General features: G+C 45.0%; 1 protein-coding gene across 9 annotated transcripts in view; it reads right to left on the bottom strand.

Moving 5' to 3' along the window:
- Nucleotides 1–286: 286 nt before the first annotated feature.
- Nucleotides 287–24586, bottom strand: part of PLAGL1 (PLAG1 like zinc finger 1) — a 109274-nt gene continuing 84974 nt past the window's right edge. For 6 of the 9 annotated variants that reach the window (XM_032338022.1, XM_032338020.1, XM_032338017.1 and 3 more), the window contains 2 exons: nucleotides 22434–22507; nucleotides 287–2622 (listed from right to left, as the gene is read on the bottom strand). In XM_032338022.1, coding sequence (XP_032193913.1) covers nucleotides 1383–2622; nucleotides 22434–22507 — 1314 coding nt within the window. In that variant the 3' untranslated portion in view covers nucleotides 287–1382. The other 3 variants (XM_032338024.1, XM_032338018.1, XM_032338023.1) reach the window with 3 other exon arrangements.

The following is a 24586-nucleotide window of genomic DNA, read 5'->3' as shown; positions in this document are numbered from 1 at the left end:
AACATCAGAAATAAATTACATAATATTATGAAAAGATCCAAATGTTGTATCAGTAATTTTTAGAAATAAATAGTGTTAGGAATTTAAGCATATGAGCTTCCACCTTAGATCCTAATTTGCTCAAAACTAATACATGCTGCATTAAGTCAGAAGAGTCGTTTCTGTGGGAGAAGTAACAACCAGGAGGGAGCATGAGGGAGCTGGGTAGGGAGCTGGAAGTGGTTTAATCTCCATATGCACAGTTCCGTGGGTATAGTTGTATATAAAAATCAGTCAAGTCAGTATGCAGGATTTGTAGAGTTTATTATATGTAAGATATATCTTCATATAGAAAGCCTCTAAACACAAAAGACAAAGGAGCTTTAAAAAAGGTTAGGTTTTATATTTTTAAAACTCATTAGATACCAAATTCAAGACATAGATTACATTGCAAATGTTAACCTTTTTGAATAAAACTAATATTGACTTAAATGATGAATTTAAAAATGCATTTATTGGTGATTAAAAATAATACTTAAGCAGAGTAGTATTTTAAGCCAGACAGAGCAAAGAAAATTCTTGTTTAATATATATATATATTTTAAAATTCCAGTAATAGTTTCTTAAATTCCTGTTAAAAAATATAATCAATATTAAAGTCAGCAAAATGCTTTTTTTGACTGACGCCTGGATTATTTTACCACTTAACCTGGTTACACAGTGATACATATTTTTTTTCCTGTCAGATGTAACTGACAACCAGTTTAGTCTTTAAGATAAATGAAGTGATAACTCACATTGTAGCATCTTGTGGAAAATATTCAAACTACATTTAAAATGCTTTTTTAAAATGGAGACTATTATTCCACAAGAAATTGTTTCTGTAAAACTACAGGTTGGCTATGGCAATAGTAACTAAACTACATCCAACCCTGAAGGTAGAAAAATCCCTGAAAAGAAATACACAGCCTAGTTATAATATGCAGTATAAAGGTTATTTTCTTATTTTAAAAATTCTCCCATTTTGGAGAAATCCAAACCTTTCCATAGTTCCCTTACTAGGCAGTGCCACATAAAATTAGTTAATTATGATCATGGCTTACGATTAAATTCAATTTGACAAACACGTATATATAGCAGCCCTCGTTTGGATGTCGGTTATGACAATATTTGCAGTTCCATTAAAGAATACTTGATTAAATTTGGTACAAAGCATGAACACTCAGGACAGATTGGCACAATACATGCAGTTCGAGAACTCTTCTCATCTCAAGCCAGTCATCACTGAATAAGCCATATTCCCAGTCCTGCTTTCCAAATCTTTCCTTGTATTATTATAACTGATGTTTAAAATGCTTCTTAAAACACCTTCCAGAATAAGAAAAGTATGCTTTGAAAACCAGTCATCTGAATGCATGATGGAAATGAGGCAGGATGGCGGAGCCGGTGCCAGCTGGGAAAACGTGGGGGATGGGAGGAAGGGGGAGCTGCCCCAGGCTCATGGTGCTCATGGCTAGTGAGGGATCTTGTTGCTGCTGCCCCAGACAGCCTAACCTGTGGGGCAGAGACTCCCCAGGCCCCAGGGTGAGAGAGCTATTCCCAAAGGCATTTTGGGTAGCAGGCGGGGGCAGCTGCCAGAAGCCCAACAGGGGGGAGATGTCCAAAGAGGCAGGTATTGTTAGGTTCACAGCATCTGCAGTTAGCTCCTTGGGCAGGCTTACTTTACCAGCACTTCCCTTAGCCAGATCAAAACCTGGGGTGAGCTTGTGAGGTGACTGAGGCTCTTGCAGAGGCAAGTCCTCAAGCAAATTGATATTGCAAAATCCTTTCGTATCTGTTTTGAGGGGCAGGCTTGCAAGTGGGGAGTATGAGGTAGAACTGGTGTTGTACTTGTGATTCTGGAGGGGTGGGGGAGGAGAGCTAGGAGCTGTTACTGGGTGGAGGGGGACCAGGGGCTCTGGCAGCGGTTGTACAGGCTGGGCGGTTTGATCCGTGGGGTTGTGGGGGTGGCTGTGTACCTCAGCTGGCAAGCTACTTGCAAGCCCGTTCTGTGCAGGAGCTCCTATAGGGAAAGGAGACAGCGGGGCAGCCTTCAATTGAAACTGGGGAGAGATGGAGTGGAAGGTGCTCAGAAGGTCTCCAGACTGCAGACTCTCTTTCATCAGCTCCTGTGAGTGTGTCTTCTTGGTATGTCGAGTGAGGTGGTCTTTGCGCCCAAATCGCTGGGCACAGAACTGGCACAGGAAGTCCTTGCAGCCGGTGTGGACCACCAGGTGGCGCCGCACGTCCTTCCGGGTGTAGAAGCATCTCTCACAGTGGTCGCACTGGTGCTTCTTTTCCTTGGTTCCGCTCTGGGGCTTTTCCTCAGCATGGGCTTTGAGGTGGTCCAGCAGCACTTCTGTGCTCCCTAGCTCCAGGGCACAGACCCCACAGGTGAGGTCACCGCTGCTGGCCGCATGGAGGGCCAGGTGCCTCTTGTAGCCCAGCATGGTGTTGTACTTCTTCCCACACTCCTCACACCCAAAGGCCATCTTGTTGGGGTCATGAGTTTGGAGGTGGTTCTTCAGGTGGTCCTTCCGGTTGAATGTCTTCTCACAGTGAGCACACTGGTGAGATTTCTGGGGCGAATGGGTAGCCATGTGCCTAGGAGCAGAAGGAAAAATTTCATAATAGACTCAGTTTGTTTTAATAGTCAAGCGTGTGGGGATGCTATTATTAAAATGTTAATGGCTTTTCTAGGTGCTGGCATAAGAGATTTTCATCTAAAAGAGAGCTTTTCTGTGTTTTCCAGATTCTACAGACATACAACTTTATATTCTTAAAAAAAAAAAAAGGCATTATAGAGGTCTAATAGTTTTCAAACCTGTAAAAAAATATTCTTTGAGAATCTATCTTCCTCATCTATACAAAGATTTCTAAACAAACACATTGAAAAATAGGTAATTTTTCAAGAAGGCTCTTTGGAAATTACTGCATTTTCAAAAGTGACCCAATTTACCTTCTATATAGAACCCCATGCCCCCCTCATGCCCCCTTCCCAGATTTTAGGTTTCTGTTCCTATAAGTATAACTCCTGCTTGGTCTTTACCAATTGAGACAAAAAATTCAGGCCACAGAAATAACACTGAAAATTTTATCCGTATTCTCAGAGAGTGTTCACTTGGACCCAGAGTACCACCCACGACCTGTGCTTGGAGCGTGAGATCCAGGAGATCCTTACGCTTCAGTCTCGGGTCTTCTAGTTAGTACTTTTCTATCCGCTCTCATCTCAGAGGTGTGCAGCCCCTGGCTCCAGAGGCTCTAAACACAGAATACCTAAAAGAGTGAACTGTCAAAATGGGTGTGAAGCAACCTATGTTGTACCTGCAAGCCACAAGTTGTAATTATGGACACTGTTTTGGAAGGAAAACTTAAAGGACTTGGCATTTTATGATACACTTATTTACTAAAATGGACATTTTTAAAGTTTTAAGGATGACTAAAGTTGTAATTGAACTTGGGATTTCCTCCTATCACTGAGTCTTTAAAAACCAAAAGCATTTAGATTTTAGGAAACCAGTGGAACTACAAAAGAAAATGGAACTGTGATGGTTTTCCAGAACTGATTTGTGCTTTACAGATATAAAACAGGTATTCTGAAATTTCAGATCAACTAGGATGACTATGGCTTGTCCTGGAAGCTCAAAGAAAAACTTTCAACTGTTACAGAGAAAGTCTTTTTGAACTGCCAATGAAATTACCAGTGACCTTCAGGAAGTAGGCTGATGTTGAAGAACTGGAGACGGGGCTGCATGCCTCTGAGATGCAACTGAACTTGTGGCTTTGGATACAGAAGAATTCCTAACAACTCATTTCTGTAAGGAAAAGATTTAAGTCAAAAGTGTACTAATTATACTTTTCACCCAACCTTCTACCCTAGCTTGTCCATTCCTTTTCCTTTGCTAGAGGTAGAATGGGTAAGGGATCTACAGGAGCCAGTTCAAAAATATAATGAGTTAAGCCAAACTGTCATTTCCTTAAAAATAAAGCAAAACTGGGACGCCTCAGTGGCGCAGTTAAATATCTGCTTTTGGCTCAGGTCATGATCTCAGGATCCTGGGATGGAGCCCTGCATCAGGCTCCTTGCTTATCAGGGAGTCTGCCTCTCCTTCTCCCTCTGCCTGCTTGTGCTCTGTCACTCTCAAAATTAAAAAAAAATTTAAAAAAATAAACCAACACCTTGTATCTCTGCCTCTTTCCCTTAAAAAAAAAAATAAAAAATTAGCTGACTCTTTGCAGGGCATAAAAAGAAAAGAAGTGCCTATCCTTTCCCTCCATGACACCAGAGCTCAACAAACACAGGGATAGATATCATGGCACAAACAATGTGGAGGGACAGGAACCAGTGTTCTGGGCATCAGAGAGATGGGAAAGGATGCTGTGGCTCCAAGTCCCATGCATACTGAAATACAGTGCAGATGGGGTTTGCCAAGCCTAGTTAGAGGCCAAACAACCCCATTCTCATACAAGATAGCCACAGATACATCATCAGGAATAGATGTGAGGGGGGAACCATCTACAAGCTTGGCATTTAAACGACTTTTTATTTGGTCCAGTACTAGTGAATAGGCCCCCAAGAGCTCTGCCCTGGCTCTTCTATTCATGCCTCTCTTTTTTTTTCTTTGTGGAGGACTTTGATCTGACTAGATTGCATTTATTGCCCATGGATAAATAGATCAATGCCAAGTTAACAACTCTGGACCATCCTACTCCTGACTACCTGTGAGAAAGGCATAGATTGACCAAATTCTACGTGGGCAATAATACCAGCCGCCATTCCTCTGCATTTTTGGCTCTCTCCCTTGACTGGCATCCAGTTCTTTCCCCTTTCAACTGATCCTTGACTCATGCAACAATCTCAATCTAGAACACGATCAGCTTATAGCTGAAATTACTTCAATAACTGGTTTCCTTCCCTCAACTTCTCTTCTTGCCTCACAACCCATGAAACCACCAGTTTCAGTCTGTGCTTTAGGCAGCACCAAAGGTGGCGCCTGGGCTGTGCCCATGATCTCAGAATTCCTCAAGGGTCCCTGCTGGCAGTAAGACTTCCCACCAGCCTTGCCAAATCAGCTTGCTTTCTTGTCTTTTGCTGTTTCCACCTGCTTTCCCCATTTGCTGTACTGGGACCCAGTTCTCTTCTCTAGTTAAGCAAGTTTTTTTCTCCCACCTCTGCTTATAAAATGGAGCTTATGTTGCAACTGAGGGGAATTGGGAGGAAATGCTGCCCGTTGTAAAAGCTACAAACCCAAAGCCGAAAGCAACCCCACCATCTCTCCTCTCGTCTATTCCGTTTCAGACCTGCGGTTTCAGGCCGAGGCTCACCAGGCTGGCCGCTGCGCCTGGGCGGGAGGTTCTTGCCCAAAGTGCGCTGCTTCCTGTTCCCACCTCACTTCACACCCTTCCCTGGGCAAGTTGTTTCCCTTCCTCAGAGCTACCACCTCTGAAACAAATGGCTTAAGACGTTTTCAGTGTTCTCAAAGGGGTAATCCCACCTAATTCCTGTCACTCCAATCATCTGCCAGCTCCACTGTCTTCTCCAAATATCTATCTCTGTCCCTGTCTCAATCCTTATTTGCTGCTGCCACATCCTCGCCACGGGCTGACCACAGCAAACATGGCTTTCAGCACGTGGGTCAGAATTCCTACATCCACAGAAGCAGCTTGTTGCAAAACAGGAAGGCTTTGCAGCAAAATCTGTGCACACAGTAGGCACTCATACTTACATATTTGTGGAAACTAAACATCGGCCTATGTACGGAACCCATCTGAATTTTAAAATACCTATGTATTTATAGGCTCATTTAAAAAACTAGATCATATTACAATTATCTATGACAGTGACATATTACAATTACCTATGACAGGCCCCATCTAAAGGGCCAGGAGCATAACTCAGATCTTTTCAAAACTTTCAGGTACCTTCCTCCAAGGGCACTCCAAGATTTAATAATACTGTGGTCCATGTTAATACCACTCAGAGGGAAATCCTCTCTGGCCACATTTGGACTCTCACCTGTGGTAGTCTGAAAGTTGCAGCTCTGAAGTTCCCATCATGAAGATGAAAGGCAAATGACAGATTTCCCTTCACCAGGTGTCCAAAGCAGCACACAGTAGCGGGGATTCTGCGTGCGGATCTCACACACACCACACAACATTCATGCTCAATGACGCTGCTCAGGACTAGTGTGCAAATGAGGGATGCTCCATAGGTTTTATCTTTTCTGGGATATAAAAACCTTTGGAGGCAGAAACTATAGCTCATAAATTCATTTCCCTCATGGAAGTGAGCACCTAACTGTCGTTTAAGAAAGCAGACTAAATGTACTACGGACTGCACAACAGTGCTACAACAGTGGTTTTTATCCTTCTGTGTATCATGGATGCCTTTGAAAATCCAGTTAAAGGCATATCCTCAACACCTGGTTACCCAACAATTCTACCTGTTCGGCCAGACAGACTGCTCCTAAATTGAGAAGAGGCTCCGTAAGCTGATGCTTGCCAGACGTTCCCTCCTCTCCAGCCTCACTGTCAGGCCCTGGAATGTTATCCTACTTCATATCCCTCTACTGGATGCCTCCTCTCTCTTCTCCAAATTACTATGAATCTTCTTTCTAACATCCCAGTCTAAATCCTGTTTTGCACTACTTAGACTCAATAGAATAAATAAACCCTTTAGGACAGCAGATAAGCCTATGTGGACAGACTTCCTTTTTTTGCCTCCAATTGAGCCTCACCCGTACCTCCTCTACCACTACCCTCTGTACTTGTGTGCTTTAAGGTCAAGGCTTCGGGCTTCCCTAGAACCTCTTCTCCGTCCACCTTCTCATCACTCCTTAGGTCACAGCCTAAGACTACCTGTCTGGGAAGCCTTGCAAGCACGCATCAAGTCCTGGGGAACAGCTCCCTACACCTGTGTAGCTTTGTCAAAGAACTTGCATCGAATTTTCATTGTGTTTGCATGACTCACTGTCCAGCATGGGTCTTTCTGTCCTTTTTTTATGCCTGGCATATCACAGGACCACAGGAAATACTGGTTGAAAGAATGAACTGATGCTACATGCAAAACTGTCACAGAAAACCACAGTAAGCAGTGGCATTAAGGGCTAATGTGCATCCACAAGCTGCATCCACTTTCCCTCGCAGTGTCTGCTCAGAGGGCTACCTAAGCCATTTCAAGGTATGTGTAAAAGTGCATACCTTTTCTAGAGCCTCTCACCTCATTAATTTATATCTGGAAATGAAGGCTTTGCCACAGTCTGGCTGCAAGCACTTGTAAGGTCGCTCCCTGGAGTGGGAATAATTGTGGATAGTGAACTTCTCCAGGGTGAGGAACGTCTTGCCACATAATTGGCAGGGATAGGTGGCCATGGGCTTTACTTCTCACACCTTCCTTTTCAGATGCGCTGACCAAATGCTGTGCCATTTAAGCACAAATGGAAGGATGGTGCTGAGCACATGAGCGGAGCCACGACAGCCAAAACTCCAGACCAGGGGAGAGGCCGCGTCGTGGTCCTGGGCCTGGTTCTACCCAGATATGGGCCTCTCAGTTACCATGAGCTTTGCTTCCTGCTTTCCCACATCCCAACTTATATATGCAGTCTCGGGCTGGGAGGAGAATGTCGGAGGCGCAGGTGAGGGTCCAAGAGCAGAAAGGTAATCTGCATCACTAGGCGGGCACGTGCTCCAGATCACCAGGCCGTCTGCAGAGAGAAGAGGAACAGAGGAACAGTTTTCTTGCATTAGCCTTTGGAAACCAGTGCCCCTCCTCCCCTGCCAGCTCAGCACCAGTGACCCAGAACCACCAGGTTCCTTTCGGAGGCTCCAGTGTGGCCCCCGGGTCTCCCTCCTCCCTGTGTGCTTCCACAGGTCCTTCTGCAAGAAAGTCCTGAGCGGCAGGGAGGCCAGCATAGTGTTGGGACATCTTGGGAGAGCACACGAAGCTTGTATCCCCTTCAACAGAGACTGCTGTTTCCATACAGACGGTATTAGCTACTTCAGATCCTGACTTCAGGTCAGTGGGAGACTAGGTCGACCAATTCAAAGAAAAAAAACAAAAAACACTCCCCTGTGCGTTCCAGTGTTTCACTGGTACAGACAAAAATCATCTCTGCTTATTCAAACCATGGGCTATTCTTCTTCCCTCGTTGTTAGCATAACATACACTGCTTATCACACCTGTTTAAACTTCCATGGATGAGATGAAATAATTTGTATACATCCAAGTTAATTTGTTTGCAAGGTTAGCAGGCTGAAGGTCTCAGCTCTAGGATGGCAACAAAATGTGAATAAAGCTAGTTTAGCTCACGGATGTGGGGCCTGCAGAGGGGAGACCCAGTATTCCCATGGAAACAAGGGCGGCTCAGGCTGCGGTCTGAGGTGTAGTTAGCATCCTCTAGTGAGCTGTGCTCCTAATCTCTTCCCCTTTGCTTTATGGGGACATTCTCCATCCCTGCCCTGGAGGGCCAACTGCTTGTTCCCAGGCCATTTCCAGGAGGTGGGCCTGCAGCCGCCTCGATCTCAACCTGTCTCACCACCTTTCCAACCCTGACAAGTCCCCCAAGGCCAGGCCCTTCTGCTTCTAGCTGCAGACCATCTTAAGATGAGGCCGGCATGGCAAGCAGTCCTGAACGAGGCAGTAAAAGCCTGGCTACCTAGAATCCTGTGCTTTTCTAGAGAGTAATTCTTAGGCAAGTGAATGCTAACCTTCCGTGTGTTTAAAAAAAAAAAAAAAATTAGAGTACTATATGTTTACATTAAACACCTTGGAGTAGCTTTTGTATGCAGCCCAGCCTTTTCTGAGCTTTGCCAAGGAAGCAGAGCCCTCCTGGTGAAGGGACCGATCACAGCAGGTCGTCAAGTGCCTGTTTCCCGCAGGCGTTCATTGACTGCCCAGTCTCTAGAGTGGCTCCTTATTGTTAAAAGTTAATTTTACTTACCTTTTCACAGTTACTTTCTGATTGGAAAAGTGAAGTCTAGCTAGGTGCAATTTTATTGTACTAACAGTTGAAGCATCTTTAAACATACCAGCTCAGAGCACATGTACACAGAGAAACTGACATTCCTTTTCTAATGGCCAAAAACTGCAGCAAAATTCTTGTGTTCCTCGTCAGCTAGCTCAGATGTTTTTAGTGTCTGCTCAGAGTTCCCCAGGAGCCAGCCCCAGGGAGAGACCCCTCCCTGAGGCGCCCCACCCGCCTGGAAGCCTCAGAGCCAAAGTGCGCACTTGGACGTGAACTTTCAGCACCGATCCAAAGCTGGGCACGTGGGCGTTCTCAGCCAGCATCTTGGCACCAAACCTTCCAACGGCAGCACGCACCTACCTTGCTCCTCTGTCACCAAGTCTGACTCGAACTGAGCCCGTCTCCCCAACTCCTTGTGCCCTCGCGGTATTGCCGTTCGTGCCCAAGGCCGCCCTCTGAGGCCTCCCCAACAACTGCGGCCACAGACAAAACAACTCCTTCTAGGAACGCTATCCCGTGTGGCTGAGTATTTGCTGCCAGGTCTGATGATGTGTCCTACTTCTCATCTGGCCCAAGTCTGGCCGTAATACTGGCCCAGCTATAAAAGCCATAGAATTTATCTTCGTCATTGAAAATACTTATTCACTTGAAATTGCTGTGTTCTTTCCAGGTCTATCAAAAAAGATGAAAATATACACATGGAATGAAGTTTAAGATTCCTCTTTTCTTTGTTCTCATTATAGCTGAATTCAAAATAGCCCCAGTCCGTCAGGAGACGAGCTGGCTTGACGGGGGGGGGGGTTTTCTCTCCCTTCCATCAGTCCCCTGCATAGACACTTCTTCCAACTTCGCTCACTAAATTCATTCTCCCCACTCTTGTTTTCTGAGAGATGACCAGTATGTCCAAGAGAACTTTCTGTGATGACAGAAATGTCACATAGCTTATGGCTACTAAACACTCAAAATGTGACGCTGAGAAACTGAACTTTGTGTTAAAATAGCCCCATGTGGCTAGGGGCTGCTGTACCAGGTAGCAGAGCTCAGTTTCCTGCTTGAGAGGGAGAGGAGGGCAAGGTTCTGCTTGCCTTTAGACCCAGCTGTGCTACTGATTCACCCTCCGGTGTTTCCCTGAAACATGGGACGGTTTCTGTAGACCAAGTCTCTTGCTCTATGAATGCCGGGGAAGGATTCCCCAGTTCAAATTCTAGCTTGCCCATTTGTTGGCTACATCTTGAGTGTCTTTCCTCATTTGTGACACCACCTGATACATACAGTGGGCTGTTGGGGACCACCAACTGGAACAACAGGGATCTGAAATACACGGGAATCTAAAAACACACCACACAAATATAGGTTGTTTATGAAACACTGGTATTAAAAGTAGAAGCTGTCAGCTGCACAACTGGCACAGGGTCCTAGCCACTCAGTTATGGATACAAGAGAAAAACATGTTCTCTCCCACTACACAACCACCATCCATTTTGCACAGTGGGAGGAACACAAGTGCTCACAAATGCAGAAAAGACCCATGACACTACAGGTAAAAATTCGTATTCTTTGTTTTTCAACAGATAGGAACTTTGGCTCATAGCTTATCAACACACCAAGAATACAAAGGAAAAGTAAGATCTACTCAATTTAGACCAAAAAAAAAAAAAAAAGAAAAAAAGAAAGAAAAGAAAGAAAGTGCCTGCCCTTGACCACTAAATAAAATTTTCCCAGATCTGCTTTCCAGCCACTTCCCTAGACTCCAAAGTCCAACAGTCATGGACATCATTACCTACATTTTCCTTGGCTTGGCCCTTCAAATATGGTGGGTATATAATCAGGGATTTTTAGACACGGCATATTTTTTTTAAACGTGACACACATTTCCTTCCTGTGCTCCCCATGGAACTTTCGAAGAACAAATGTAATTCAAGCATTTTTATACATATTTCACTTATTTCATGAATGTCTTTTCCCAAAACTTCGTGAGTTTTAGGTCTGTGTGTTAAATACACCTAGCCCAACACTAAGTGCAAAGTTGGTCCTCAGATGCTGAATTGAATTAATCTGAAAATGAACACTCTTTAATTTCTTCAGGAAGTCTTTTTTAATGATGAATTCAAATTCACAAATGGTTTTAAGGTTCCATTCACCATAGCTGTGTATTTCATTAATGTGGACCTTCAAATATAAATATTTACACTGTTTTCATGATATCACAAAATCCTATAAAAATAGTCTGTCTCAACAGACTATAAATTCATTGTGGCTGAGGATCAAAGCTCAGCTGTTTTTAAAAAAATAAACGGTGTGGATAATACAACGTCCCCCATCACCACGTACATGACCAACACTGGCTGGCTGCTGCCGATTCCAATCTTTAGTTGAAACCTGATGCGCTTTCTGGCCACATCCTTAAAACAGACTCATGATTAACTTTCTATTATCTGGCAGACCACCAACAATCCTAACAGAGAATTGACAAAAGGATGGTCCTGATGATAATCAGTCTATTCTGTGACATACAGATTGCATTTGAGTCTTAAATACGGTAATATTTTAACACCTGTCACCCGGGAAAGATAGTAAGTCTTCCCCCAAAACATCTCAGGACATAATTTTCAATCCCCTTGATTCTAAAAATACTGAGTGAGTGATACAGATCTGCCAGTACGCCAAAGAAGGCTTGTGCCATCTGCTTCATTCTGTTCATACTGATTATTTTGGGGATGAGAGAGGATCAGATTGGAATAAGAACATATATATATGGCAACAGCTAGGAAAGGCTGTGTGCCCTGAGAGCGGTGGTATATGATGGTAGAGGTCAGAGCACAAGTGTAGTAGTTCTAGGATGTCCCCAGTGCTGCGTAACACAATCAGCTAATGGGGAACGACAAATGTTCTACGGCATTCTCAAAATAAACTATGACTTCTGGCTTCTATTTCCATTGTGCCCAGTGACACAATGCAAGCCCCATTTCTGATAGGAAACTGAATTTCCATTTTTAATCTTCCAACGTTGGTACTCTAAGATTTTTTTGACTCCATTCATCACCATTCCTTATAGATAAGAAGGCTCTGCTCCAAACATTTCCCTGTGTCTCATACTCCCATAACTTGGGATTGTTTTTCTATAAATATGTTAAAAGCCAGTTTTAAAAGGGCCTCTATCAAGTTTCTGTTTACTTCTTATACTCACAAAATATGAAACAGTCAATCATGGAGCAGGGTGGGTAAGTGAGAGGTTGCTTCTCTTAGTATCAGTTCTTTGGAGGACATTGGTAGCAAGTTTCCAACATTAACAAAACTATCCAGAAACATCAGCAAGGTAAAGATGATGTTTCTCAGAACCTTGAGGTAGTTGTTTCTTATTACACATATGCACTGAAAAATCTGGTGGGTATCGTATCCGAGTGAGTGTGGCAGATGATTTGGGACTCAGTGTATGTCTAATCAGCAAAACAGGTGCTCCCGGGGCAGGACTAACTTGGTTGAAGATGACAGATGTGAGACCTTGATAAGTACCTTACCAGATGGCTGTGGCTAGGTTTTCACTCTTAACTTAGAGCAGGGGTTCATAAGTGGCTGTGAATTCTCTGAAATTCTGTGCAACATTAGGAGGTATGAATATTGGAGTTCTTGGACCAAAGCTTGTTGCAGATTTGCTAAGGAGTCCAAGATTCAAACAGGTTAAAGGCCACTGTCTTAGATAAAAACAGGAAAAAAAACAAAACAAAAAAAAACCCAAAAAACCCTCTAGGTGCCATCAACTCCATGTGTTCGCAAAGTCATTGATATTTCCTAATCCATAGGCCATATATTTTGTGTCACAATCATTGCATTTTATCAGGTTAGAGTAAAAGAAAAACCAAAAAAGTTTCTATAATAATGTTCTTCTGAAATTTAAGCAGTAAACAACTTGTACAAATTTCATTTCAAATATGACTACACCGGGGGAGGAGGGGAGCCGCGGCGCCTGGCTGGCTCGTGTCGGTAGAGCATGTGACTGCGGATCTCAGGGTCATGAGTAGGCGTCCCAGGGTAGGCACAGAGATTGCATAAAAAATTTAAAAATGTAAAAAATAGATTAAAAAATATGGCTACAGATGACAATTATCATGTAAGATAGGCCTACCTTCTGCCTAGAGGGTAAACTACCCTCTAAATCATAGGGAGGGGTCACTTGTCAGCACCTCGAAAAATCTTATATCTGAAAAATGTCTGCATGTGTGTATTTATCCTCAATAAAGTACCAAGACACCATCACTGAAATCCACTAACACCTGAGCTGACAGCACCTGGGATGAACTCTTAAGCTGGATCCACAAGGCAGGACACCCTGTTATGTCTGCACATCTCTTTCCTACAAAGGCCCAATGGCAACCAAGGCTGCAGGTCAACCCACTTGCTATTTTCTTAATGTGCCATGTTCTGTCACGTCTCTGTGTTTTCCACACAATGCCCCTTCCTAGAGTGTCCTGCCACCCCTGCCCACCTGGCAACTCTTCCTTCTTCCTGTCACTCCAAGGCAAAGGAGCTCCCTGTCCGCTTGGGGAGATGGTAAACCTAGGAGGAAGCAATTAGAAATCCAGCTGAAACCCAGGGGGGCTTGGGCTAAGGAGATTGTGATGGAGATAAAAATAGCTCACTAAAAAGCACGGCTAAATAAGAAAGAGCAAAATTGGTTTGGTGAAAATCTATCTCCACAGAAAGTTCTTCCGTGTTCCCTCCAGAACTACTTATTCAACAGCCTTTTAGACAGCTCCGCCTTAAGAGGTCTGAGACCCTGTGTTCTCCGTGGTGGGAAGCACTGACTGCCCCTGCGGTCCACCCTTGGGGGGGGGGGGCGCCACCCACCACCCCAAGCAGTTCCCCCACCACCTGTTCAAATCAGGTTTGCTGCCTGCTGACTTTTAAACCGTTACCTTGAGAGACTTAACTTTGTTAACTCAGTGACTCAGCTCTTATTTTCTTGGAAACAAGGCCTGAAATAAACAAGAAAGCCAAAGTGACTTATGTATCTAATATTCAGAGACCAAAGTAAGGAGAAAGCTCTCTGGTTGATTACACCACAGCTTTAGAACATCAAATCTAGGCACTAGACAGAAAATGGCAATGAGGACAGGGTGTGAACCTTCTATTCACAGATAGTTGGGTACAGTCTAGTTAAAGATGGCAATTGAAGAAAAGTATGTGGCTCCAGTCTCTTCTGAAACGCCACTCAAACAGTACTAATGAGATTTTTCTAAAACACACCCAAAGACGAGAAAATGGCAATAAAACGTTGGGAGCTGGAAAGCAGGGAAACAAGCAGTAACTGGCTTCTCAGTCCTCAGAAAGCTCAAATCTAAGCCAGTAATGAAAAGCTACAGGGCGACCTGATTTACCCTGGGGAACCCATCAAGAGACTCAGAAATGTGGGCACTAGGTAACTCTGGAGGGGAGGGGAGAGTGGGTATAAGAACCTAGAGAGTGGAAAGGTCTGCTGGTGAAGCAGTCAGCCCTCTGACCCCCTCCTAGTGGGGCGTCTGAGGGCAGCGCACTCTGCTGAAACAGAGGGACTCCCGTGGAAGGTTGTATACCGGCCCTCTCTGGCTATTGGAACCCAGGCAACAGGCCCATCCCCTCCAGGAGACTTCTCTGGGAAAGCTGACCAGCCCAAGAGAAAAGAGCTAATTACAAGGACAAATGGCAGTCCCCAGGTGTACCTGCATTAACCCACAACCAAGCCCTATTTAAGTATACAAAGCTTCCATCAGCTTTTTAATGGCTCCACTCATAAGTCAGCAGACAGCTGAGGATCACCAGAAGTCAGAAGAAAGCAACTATGGAGAAAAGAGAACTTCAAAAACAACTATAAATGTGAGAGAGAGAGCGAGGGAGAGAGATCCCTAAAAGGACTATAAAACACACACAGAGATATTTTTAAGAAAACAGAAAAGGCAGTTGCAAGGACAAGACCCAGGGGCAGGGGCGGGGATTTGAGTGCAATTTGCCGGGGAGCGTCTAAGAATTTGCAGAAACTCATCTGATGATTCGTAGGCACCTTTATGTTTGCCAATGTGGCTTCTTTTGAGGGTATCTGCTATTTTTACATATTTGCTCCTCTTAATGCTCACTAGTGATTAATACCACGAAGAACCTTTTATAAACCAGCTAATATAACCCAGAGACTAACAACAAATTCATTCATAGGTTCAATGTCCAAAAAATGCACATTTAGACAAAATAATACAAAAGAGGAGATCAATTTTTAAATTACTCAAACAGCTATTTTTTTTTAAAGATTTTATTTATTTATTTGTGAGAGAGAGAGGAGTGAGAGCGAGCACAGGCAGACAGAGTGGTAGGCAGAGGCAGAGGGAGAAGCAGGCTCCCTGCCAAGCAAGGAGCCCGATGTGGGACTCAATCCCAGGACGCTGGGACCATGACCTGAGCTGAAGGCAGCTGCTCAACCAACTGAGCCACCCAGGCATCCCTCAAACAGCTATCTTTATTATATGATGAAGTTACCTATTAAACACTACACCTTGTTAAACATTTTGTAATAGAATGGACTTACAATAAAGTTATAAAGAGATGAAAGACATAAAATTGGAATGCAAGAGATCTTTCATTATTTATAATGACTGTCTACACAGAAAACCAAAGAATCCACACACAGGCTAACAGCGTGGCAAGATATTTAGTTATAAAAATCAAAATACAAAATCAACTGTATTTCTAAATGCCAGCAAACAGAAATATAATTTAAAATACAATATACATTTGCCATAAAACGAAGATATCTAGGAACAAATCTAACCACAAAGGTACCATATATTTATGGAGCAATTTCAAAACTATACTGAAAGACATTATAGGAGACCTAAGTAAATGGAAAAATATACCATGATCATGAATATGGAAATACAGATGGAATTACTGTAACACTGTCAGTTCTTTCCATATTTATATATTAATTCAATGAAGTGCTAATAAAAATTCAACAGGGTTCTTTGTTAGAACCCTGATCATTCCAAATTTTATATGGAAAAGGAAAAGTCCAAGAATAGCCAAGAACTTCCTAGTCCTACTGGATCATACTCATCATTATACCAACAGACCATGGTATCTCCCAAAGAAGAAAAACTTAAGAGATAGTGGATAAGGTTGTTTTGTTGTTATTGCTTTTGTTTTTAAAGCTCATCGTAATTCAGGCGGTATGACATACTGAGGCACAGGATTAGACAAGTGGACCAATGGTGTAGAATGAATAGCCAAGAAACAGACCCAACCTTGTATGGAAACAACATATGACAGGGCTTGGACAGCAATCACTGGGGTGGGAATCGACCACTTAATAATCGGTTATCCATGTGGAAAATAAGGGAGCTGGATTCCCATCATGCACCACATATAAAAATTCTAGACAGATTTAGTCTTAATGTTTAAAATAAAACTTTAAAACTTCAGGCAAGAATGAAAATTAAAAAGGAGTTTCACAGAAAGGGAAACTCAGATCACTAATACACAGGTGAAAATATGCACAATTTTATACAAGTGAGATTTCTTGGTCCATCATTAAAACAATTTCCCTATACTTTTCTACTCCATGGGATTGCCTTTTTTTTTCCTTCTGTCACATACTACATCTGACATGTCCCGTTAATTTTTTTTTAACACCCGTCCACCCTCCCACAAAAACACACTGGGATGAAATTCAGTTTTTAAGCCAACCCCATTGCCAAAATATTAGAAAGTCAGGCAAGACCAAGTAATGCCTCATGAAAGTAAGACAGACAATATACAAGACTGGAATCATCGACAGACCTTCAAAGATGCTCTTCCTTAGGGATTAAATGATACGATATAATTAAATCACTCTACGAAGATTTACGCCTGGTAAAAAGTGAAAGGAATGATCAGAATGCAAGGTGGATAAAGGGTACAGCTGTCGCAGGTGTGGTCCTCTCTGGCTTGAGAGCTTGCTTGAGAGACTGAGACAGTTCATGGAGAAGCCAACGTTAAAGCTAAGCCTGCAAGTTTACCAGGTGCTTAAGTGGGGAGGTGGTCTATTTCAGGCTGAGGGAATGAATCAGCATAGGATACTTGAAAACGAGTGGTTCAGTATGACTGGATTATTCTGCAAATATGGGGCACTGCGGCCAAAGAGGCCAGAAAAGGAGGCAAAGGCCAAATCATGAAGGTTCAGGGCTATAAGACTGCTTCATTCCACTAGGGTAAGGTGGGGTTTGTTGCTGTAATCCTGTAGTAGTTGACTGACCTATTTAGTCAAGCTAGCCACTAAGAGTTTTTGAGTTAGTGTGGAGTGAAGGAGGCGGAAGGAGAAGAGGCAGAAGGAAGGAGAGAAGGCCAACAAGACACTGTCTCCACAGGAACGGAAGAAACACTGGGAAGGGCATAAGCACAGGAATCTATGAAGAAAACACAGAGGAGGCAAACCAGAAGAAGCAAGGACAGCCCAGGACTGATACCTAGGCGCTGGGCTACACAACTCCATGATAAGCACCGGACTTGTCATCAGGTCAGACTTAGTGACCATAACTATAGCAGAGATGTGGAAGACGATTTAGTAGAGAGTGGTGAGACCAGAGGCAGTGAGACCCTCTGGCTTCTGCCGCGTGTCTGAAGGGGTAACAGCGACCTGGAAAGAAAAGCAGGCAGGCCGAAAGGACACTTCGTAAAGTCTAGTCAGATGAGGACTTAGGTTAGGTCACAGGAAAGAGGTATCTGTGGTGGCGGAGGAGGAAAGGAAGGAGGAGTCCTGGAAGAGAAGTCCAGCCGAACGGCGCACAAGGAGCTCCATTTTAGACCTGTCATCCTCGTGCAGGGCCGCGCTAGCGCTCTCTGCGTTGCTTGGATTTCAGTCTGTGCGCTCTGCCCAGGCGAGGTCTGGTTCCAGACCTCTTCAATCTAATGGTGCCTAATGGACACAGAGGCCAGTGAGGACACCTACGCCATAAAGGAGAAGCTGAGGCTCTTTTCTAGACCAAACACAAAGAATGACACCCTTTGGCTACAGGAACATGGATACCGTTCTGAATCTGGCTTCTGTAATTGACTCTACATTACCTGGAGCTCTACCTGGGTGGCCTCAGATCCTGCATTAAGCCCACATACTCAACTTTGATCACCAATGTTTGTCCTTTCCAGCATCGTTTGGTAAAGTGGGTTGTCCTGGGGGTGAGGAGGAATTTGTTTTCTTTATGGCAGGCTGTAGCTAAATCGATTTTCCCTCAGGACATCTATTCTGCATTGTGGAACAGGGCGGAAGCAGGCTTGTGGGGACAAGTAATTCTTAGAGGTTCCAAAAGCAGAAGAAGCTTTCTGCTGCTAAATTCCTCCACTTTTCTTGGGTAAGAGAGAGTAGTGACAAGTCTATGGCAACAAAAATAAGCAAAATGAGAATTTGCATTAAAAAATGTGAGGCTTCGGGCGCCTGGGTGGCTCAGTGGGTTAAGCCGCTGCCTTCGGCTCAGGTCATGATCTCAGGGTCCTGGGATCGAGTCCCGCATCGGGCTCTCTGCTCAGCAGGGAGCCTGCTTCCCTCTCTCTCTCTCTGCCTGCCTCTCTGCCTACTTGTGATTTCTCTCTGTCAAATAAATAAATAAAATCTTTTAAAAAAAAAATGTGAGGCTTCAAAATAATTTCTAGATGGTTACTGTATAAAACAGGACCCCAACAGCTCAAAACCCCTGTTTGGCTGCCCAGTCTAGCAGGAGAAAGTAGGCTTTTCTGCAGGTGGGAACCTTCCTTTGTTACAGTTGTGTTTAGCAGACTGAAGATCTATCTGACCTATTTAACAGTTCAGGCAAACCACTCTGAGTCTACGTGGAATGGGGTGGGGAAGGTAGGAGGAGAACAGGTAGAAATAAGGAGAGAGCGCCCCTGGACTTCTGTCTCAACTGAAACCAGAGGAAGCCCTAAAAATTAGCAGAAAAGGCAGAAACCCAGGAACATGAGCCTCAGAAGGCCAGAGAAGACCAAGAGAAGCCACACTACCCAGGGGAAAGGACTGCTGTCTGGGGCGGGTAGCCAGGCTCCATCCCGGCAGGGGCTCCTCCCTGAAGCAGGTGTGTAAGCAGCCCCCCCCCCCAAACAGAGTGGAAGCAGAGGGGCTCACCCAGCTCAGGCCTCCCCAGCTAGGGCCAAAACACTGCCCTAGAACGGGTCCCTCTGCAAGATGCTGAAAACTTCTGCTCCCTTCCTCTCCACGCCATGTACGTGACTGTTTTAAGGACACTCCGGAAGAAATATCAAATGTCCACAAACAAGCAAAACAGGCTTGTGCATCCAGAGAGGCAAGGGTGAAGTCCAGGGCTGGTTGTCAAGCTGAGACGGAGCAGACCTGGTCTCAAGGAGACCAATCATGGCCTCCATCTCATGGTGGTATCATGGTGGGTGAGAGGGGTGGACAGCAGTCCTGAAACCCACACGAGAGCCTCTGGTACGAGAAGATTTTCCAGTCATAAATTCAGTGATGGAGGCTATCCTTTTGTGACAGCTGAAACTAGATCCCCCTCTTCCCTCCCAACAAACCCTCTATGGCTGGCCTTTAAGCCCTTCTAGGCTATGCTTCCATAGCTCACAGCCCGTGATCTCTGTTTCCAGGTCTCTAAGAGTAGGGCACGGAGGAACCAAAACTTACCTAATTAGTGGCAGAGCCTATTGTCCTAATACAGTTACCATTCTAGGGAAAAGAAAAGCCTGGTTCCTTCCCAGGAAGTGTGTGAGGGTAAAGGTTCAAACTGAGAAAAAAAAAAAAAGAAAAAAAGCAGACCAGTCACCCTACTGATGGGAAGCCAGATTCAGGAGTTAAAAATCTCTTGAGGGAAACATAAAAGCTACAGGAGGTTTGAAAAAGATGCTGAAGACCCTGATGGACTGTTTGGTTCTGAAACAACAGTGTCTCTAAATAAAAAGAAAAAGGCCTGCAAACAGATAACACCATGTCAGCAAAGTATCTCGGAGTGGCAGAATGAGAGAGGACTTCTGCTCTTCCTTTCTAAAAATCTGACACCGGCCACCAGGTGCGGCACATAGCAGGTGGGTGAGGGGGACTTCAGGCAGAGGGAGGGACAGAGCAGCACAGGGCAGCCTGTGGTGTCCCATGGGCAAAGGCTGCTTGAAGGCAGCTGTGAGGCTAAGGGGAGGAGCAGGAGATGGGCCTGGAGAAGAGTCAGGGCTGTCCCAGAGGGCGTGGGGGCCAGTGACAGCCAGGATGCTTCCATCAACAGATTCCTTCACACAGGACAAAAGTCACAAGCATGCACAGCACACACTTACCCTCTCCCCCAGGGACAACTCCTGGACCCAGAGGGAACCGCAGATTGAAAGGTGCTGCTCTAAAATTCTCCATGCTTGTTTTTTACACGCAATGAGCCTGAGATCCAAAATCTGATTACCCAAATGGCCACGAATATAACTGGCAATTGGTAAAGGACAGCTTCAACTCTTTCTTTCCCTAAGCTTTTTCACCAAATGAGCACCCAGAAGTCACTGTCCTATGAACTGTGTACATACTTAACAGAAAAAGGTAAAATGGCTGTGCCTGTGCCAGCGTTCACTGACCTTCTTCCGGAAGCACGGCTGCCCCCCTCGGAGGGCACACGCCCTATTTATCAGACAAATGACCACACAGTGTTGGAGCAAGAATGTTCTCTTTGCCTTTCCATGCCACGTCCCATAGATCTAAACGACGCAGAGCAAATGGTTCACGCAGGAATACTTTAGTTGAAATATAAAAATACGTCTCACTGGTCCTTCAAAGTGACTCCAGTTGTAAATTTTTTTCCTTTTTAAGATGTTACACATTTCATCAGTTTCCATTTTAAAAAGCAAAGGCACTGGAAAGACAAGGCAACTTGTCCCAGTTCCTGCACTGGCTTCGCTGAAAGGCAGAAAGGAATGCTGGGGGAAATGGAGGCGAAAGCTTCAGAAGAGAGGAACACTGGCAAGCAGGGCCGCATCTCCTTTTCACCTCCAGTCTTTTCTCTCCCCCCATTCACAGCTTTAGGTCCTTTGTTTGTTTAACAAACCATTACAATCATACCCCGCTCAATGGGGAGGAATGTGAGCTCTCTAAGTAGCTGTGCTGGCGAGCCACATGTGTGGTCCACCCCGCAGCCCAGCCCGGGGGCCTCACTGTGCGGGTCTGTGCTCCCGGCGCCCTGGAGGCCAGGCACCTTGCTCACAATGAGCCCCATTTCCCCCGCCGCATGCCTGCTGCTCCTTCCCAGTAGCCTATAGCGATGTCCCAAGTAGCTCCTCCTTTCGGGCTAGCCTAGCCACCGGACTGGCCATACTGCCTGGGCTTGTCCGGTTCAGCTCCCGAGACCAACACTACCTGGTGTGGCAGCCACCCCCTACCTGCTCCCGGCCCACGGACTCACCAGCCACACAGAGCTGACACAGTCCAGGCTCTTCCCAGTTATCACGTTTAGCCTTCCAACGTCCATCACATTGGAAACAGAAGACACAAGGGCAAGACCCCCTCCCCTGCTTCACGGGAGCTGCTCTGCCTTTCTCCGTTCCTACTAGAGAGACTGGCAATGTTGGGATGAATTTCAATGTCTTGGCCAAACATCAATATGTTTTTTAATCCGATTGTATTTCAAAGGGCATTCAAAGGCTATTTAGCACAATGACAGTCTCATTAAGCCCTCTGAGGCCCTGTCAGAGAGAGAGGCATCTTCATCCCCATCCGACAGATGAGGAGACTGAGGTGTCGAGACGGATGCTCCCTGCCCATGGGAACTGACAGAGAAGAGGCTGCAAGTGCTGTTCTATGCAAAGCACGGTGGCACCCAGTGAGGGCCCCTTGAGTGTCAGCATCACTGGTGGTGACGAAAACGACCAGAGGCCAAACCCAGGTGATCTGAACTGTGTGCTCTTCCCACCTGTACCCAGCCATCCTTCCAAGGTACACCGTCTGCACAAGCCCCAGGCTTCAGCTCTGACTACAGTATTTCCAAAGACAGCCTCAGATTCCGTGGCTGGATTCCCTGGTACGACTGGCCCCTGACCAGCGTCCTCCTCAGGCTGGGCAGCCAACACGTGCCAGAGAGAGGAAGACACCCTCTATGCAGCTCAGGCACACCAGGTGGGTCAGGGAGGCTTGAAAACATTTGAACGGACAGGGAGCCTGCAGAAAAGTCCACAGAGTGATCTGTCACCTCTGGCTGTGGGTAGTGGCCAGCAGATGATAGAAAGGTTGCCAGTGGGAGCCTCTGATACCCTGGGTTGAAGAGCATACTCAAGTTTCGAAAAAAGAAAAGTTAGAAGAATGCTGTTCGAAGATAGTTGGCAGTATGAGGGGGAAGTGTATTTCTTCTCTCATAGAACCTCTGGGAAGGCCCAGGAACCTCCTGCCCAACCGGACTGTTCCTTGTGCTTCCGAGTGACTGGTCATACACGCACCTGGATGGCAATAATCTGAAAACGCTACCACCGTTTACATACCTGCTGGGTGACAGGAAACACCAGCTTCCGGGTGGTCGTGGAGTCCTCTCAGGAGCTTCTCTGAGGAGTCCAACCTGTAGGAAGAGATCTTGCATGCCTTCAGTGAACGAAGCTGGGGCAGCGTTCCCCCCACCAGGCTGCAGCCTCAGCTTCCCTTCGGGAGCACATACACACACCTGATCCTGTCTAGAGATTTCTGACCACCCTTCCAGGCATTTTCATGGACGACAGACCAGTTTTAAACTTTACAGTCCTGTAGTAGGATACCTCCATAGCCACACCACCGTTAATTTTTAAATGTCTCTGATCTACCAGATGGCAAAAGTCTTAAACATTTAGATCTGATATATTTAAAAGGTATGATAAAGTTCATAATGCAGTAACTTAAAGGATTTTCAATCCGACGTCATCTTGCCCAGGAAGATCTTTAAGAATTTCTATTACATCTCTTTTCCTACTTGCAACTAGATTAAAAAAACCCTGAAGTTTTCCCCTGCTTTCTGCCAGGTTGTGGGGGGAGGGCCAAAAACCATGAAATTGTTTATAGAAAATATTCAAAATAGCACACAGAGGAAATGATTTTTTTAAATGAACAATATTAGAATACCATAAAACAGGTATGCAAATCTATGCAATGACAGAACCTGAAACAAATTCTCAAATGAGAAAAGGCAGCAAGAACCAGTAGGCATTCATTTTCAACAAGACCTTCAAAGAAACATATAGATTCACCAGATGTGCAGGGGGAAAAGGCTGAGGCCTCGAAACTGAACCCATAGTCCAGTAGTCACCAAAGCTGGCTCTGCACTAGAATTGCCAGAGAAATCTTTTAAAGAATACAGACTCCTAGGCCACAGTGCAAACAGCACAGCCTCGCAGCATATCACTCTGGCCCTGGGAGTCGAGGTTTTCACCAAGCCTTCCAGAGCCCAGCCCGCATCTGGCTTTGCACCACTGATCCCTGGTGAGCATGCAGAAACCAGTACCTCTGCTCACCAGTTTGTTATAAAACCTGGCTTCTTCCAATTTAGAACTATGCCAGACTGTCAGTCCTCAGAGGGGAAAGATTGTTAGGACTTTCCTAACCAGCACAAAGATAAATCTATTATGAAACAAAGCCAATCCTATCTCACCTATGTGATTTACTCACTTGGTTGCCTGTTTCCTTCTCTTAGTTTGATCAAAAAAAGGCTCTGCCCATTTATTTTGTAGGAGAACATCCTTTTAACTTAAAAATGGAAAATTAGGGGTGCCTGGGTGGCTCAGTGGCTTAAAGCCTTGCCTTGGGCTCAGGTCATAATCCCAGGGTCCTGGGATCGAGTCCTGCATCGGGCTCTCAGCTCAGCAGGGAGCCTGCTTCCCTCTCCCTCTCTCTCTGCCTGCCTCTCCGCCTACTTGTGATCTCTGTCAAATAAATAAATAAAATATTTTTTAAAAATTGAAAAATTAAGATCATTTTAGACAACTAAGTTTTTAAAATAACCCATCGCAATTCAGGAAAAAGCCTGGAGGGTTAAAACTGGAGGGAAGTAGGATTTCTGAAGCAACCAGAGAGTTTGTTTTGCATGTATAAACACTTCTCCATCGTCTCATGGCCCAGCCCTCTTCTCCAAATACCCAACATCTATCATGGTGCTTTAGATTATTGGGTAGCCTCCAAAGGCCTGTATTAGTTGTTGCTGTTGTTGTTGTTGTTTTTAAAGCACTTTAAAAAACATTGAACCAAGAGAGTAAAATCCTTCTGGATGATTCTTCCTTTGCTCTTACGCATCTCACCAACGGACAATACCAATTTATGAATTCAGAGAGGCGGGAGCTCTCTCCTGCTTCACGAGAAAGGGTGCACATGACATGAAGTACGCAAACCAGGCAGTGGAGTAGCTTAGCTTCATTGTCAAAATATTCAAATTATCACTAAAAGAAAGCAATTCCTTTCTGAACCCAACAATACTCCTTGGCCTCCGAGGGCTCACACAGGAGCTTATTCTTAAGCTGTTCAATGTAAGCAGCACCAGTGAAAGAGGAGAACTCTGGCAGGGAGGAGGCCAAGTTCCTCCGCCTCTCCCACCTGCCATCTCAGACCAGTAAGGCTCCCAGAGTTAACAATGCAACAGAGAACCTGCAAGCATGCGTGGCCCTGGGGAAAACCCCAC

This window comes from Mustela erminea, chromosome 4, assembly GCF_009829155.1.
Source record: "Mustela erminea isolate mMusErm1 chromosome 4, mMusErm1.Pri, whole genome shotgun sequence".
NCBI classification, from domain to species: domain Eukaryota; kingdom Metazoa; phylum Chordata; class Mammalia; order Carnivora; family Mustelidae; genus Mustela; species Mustela erminea.
This window is presented reverse-complemented; position numbering and strand designations above follow the sequence as displayed.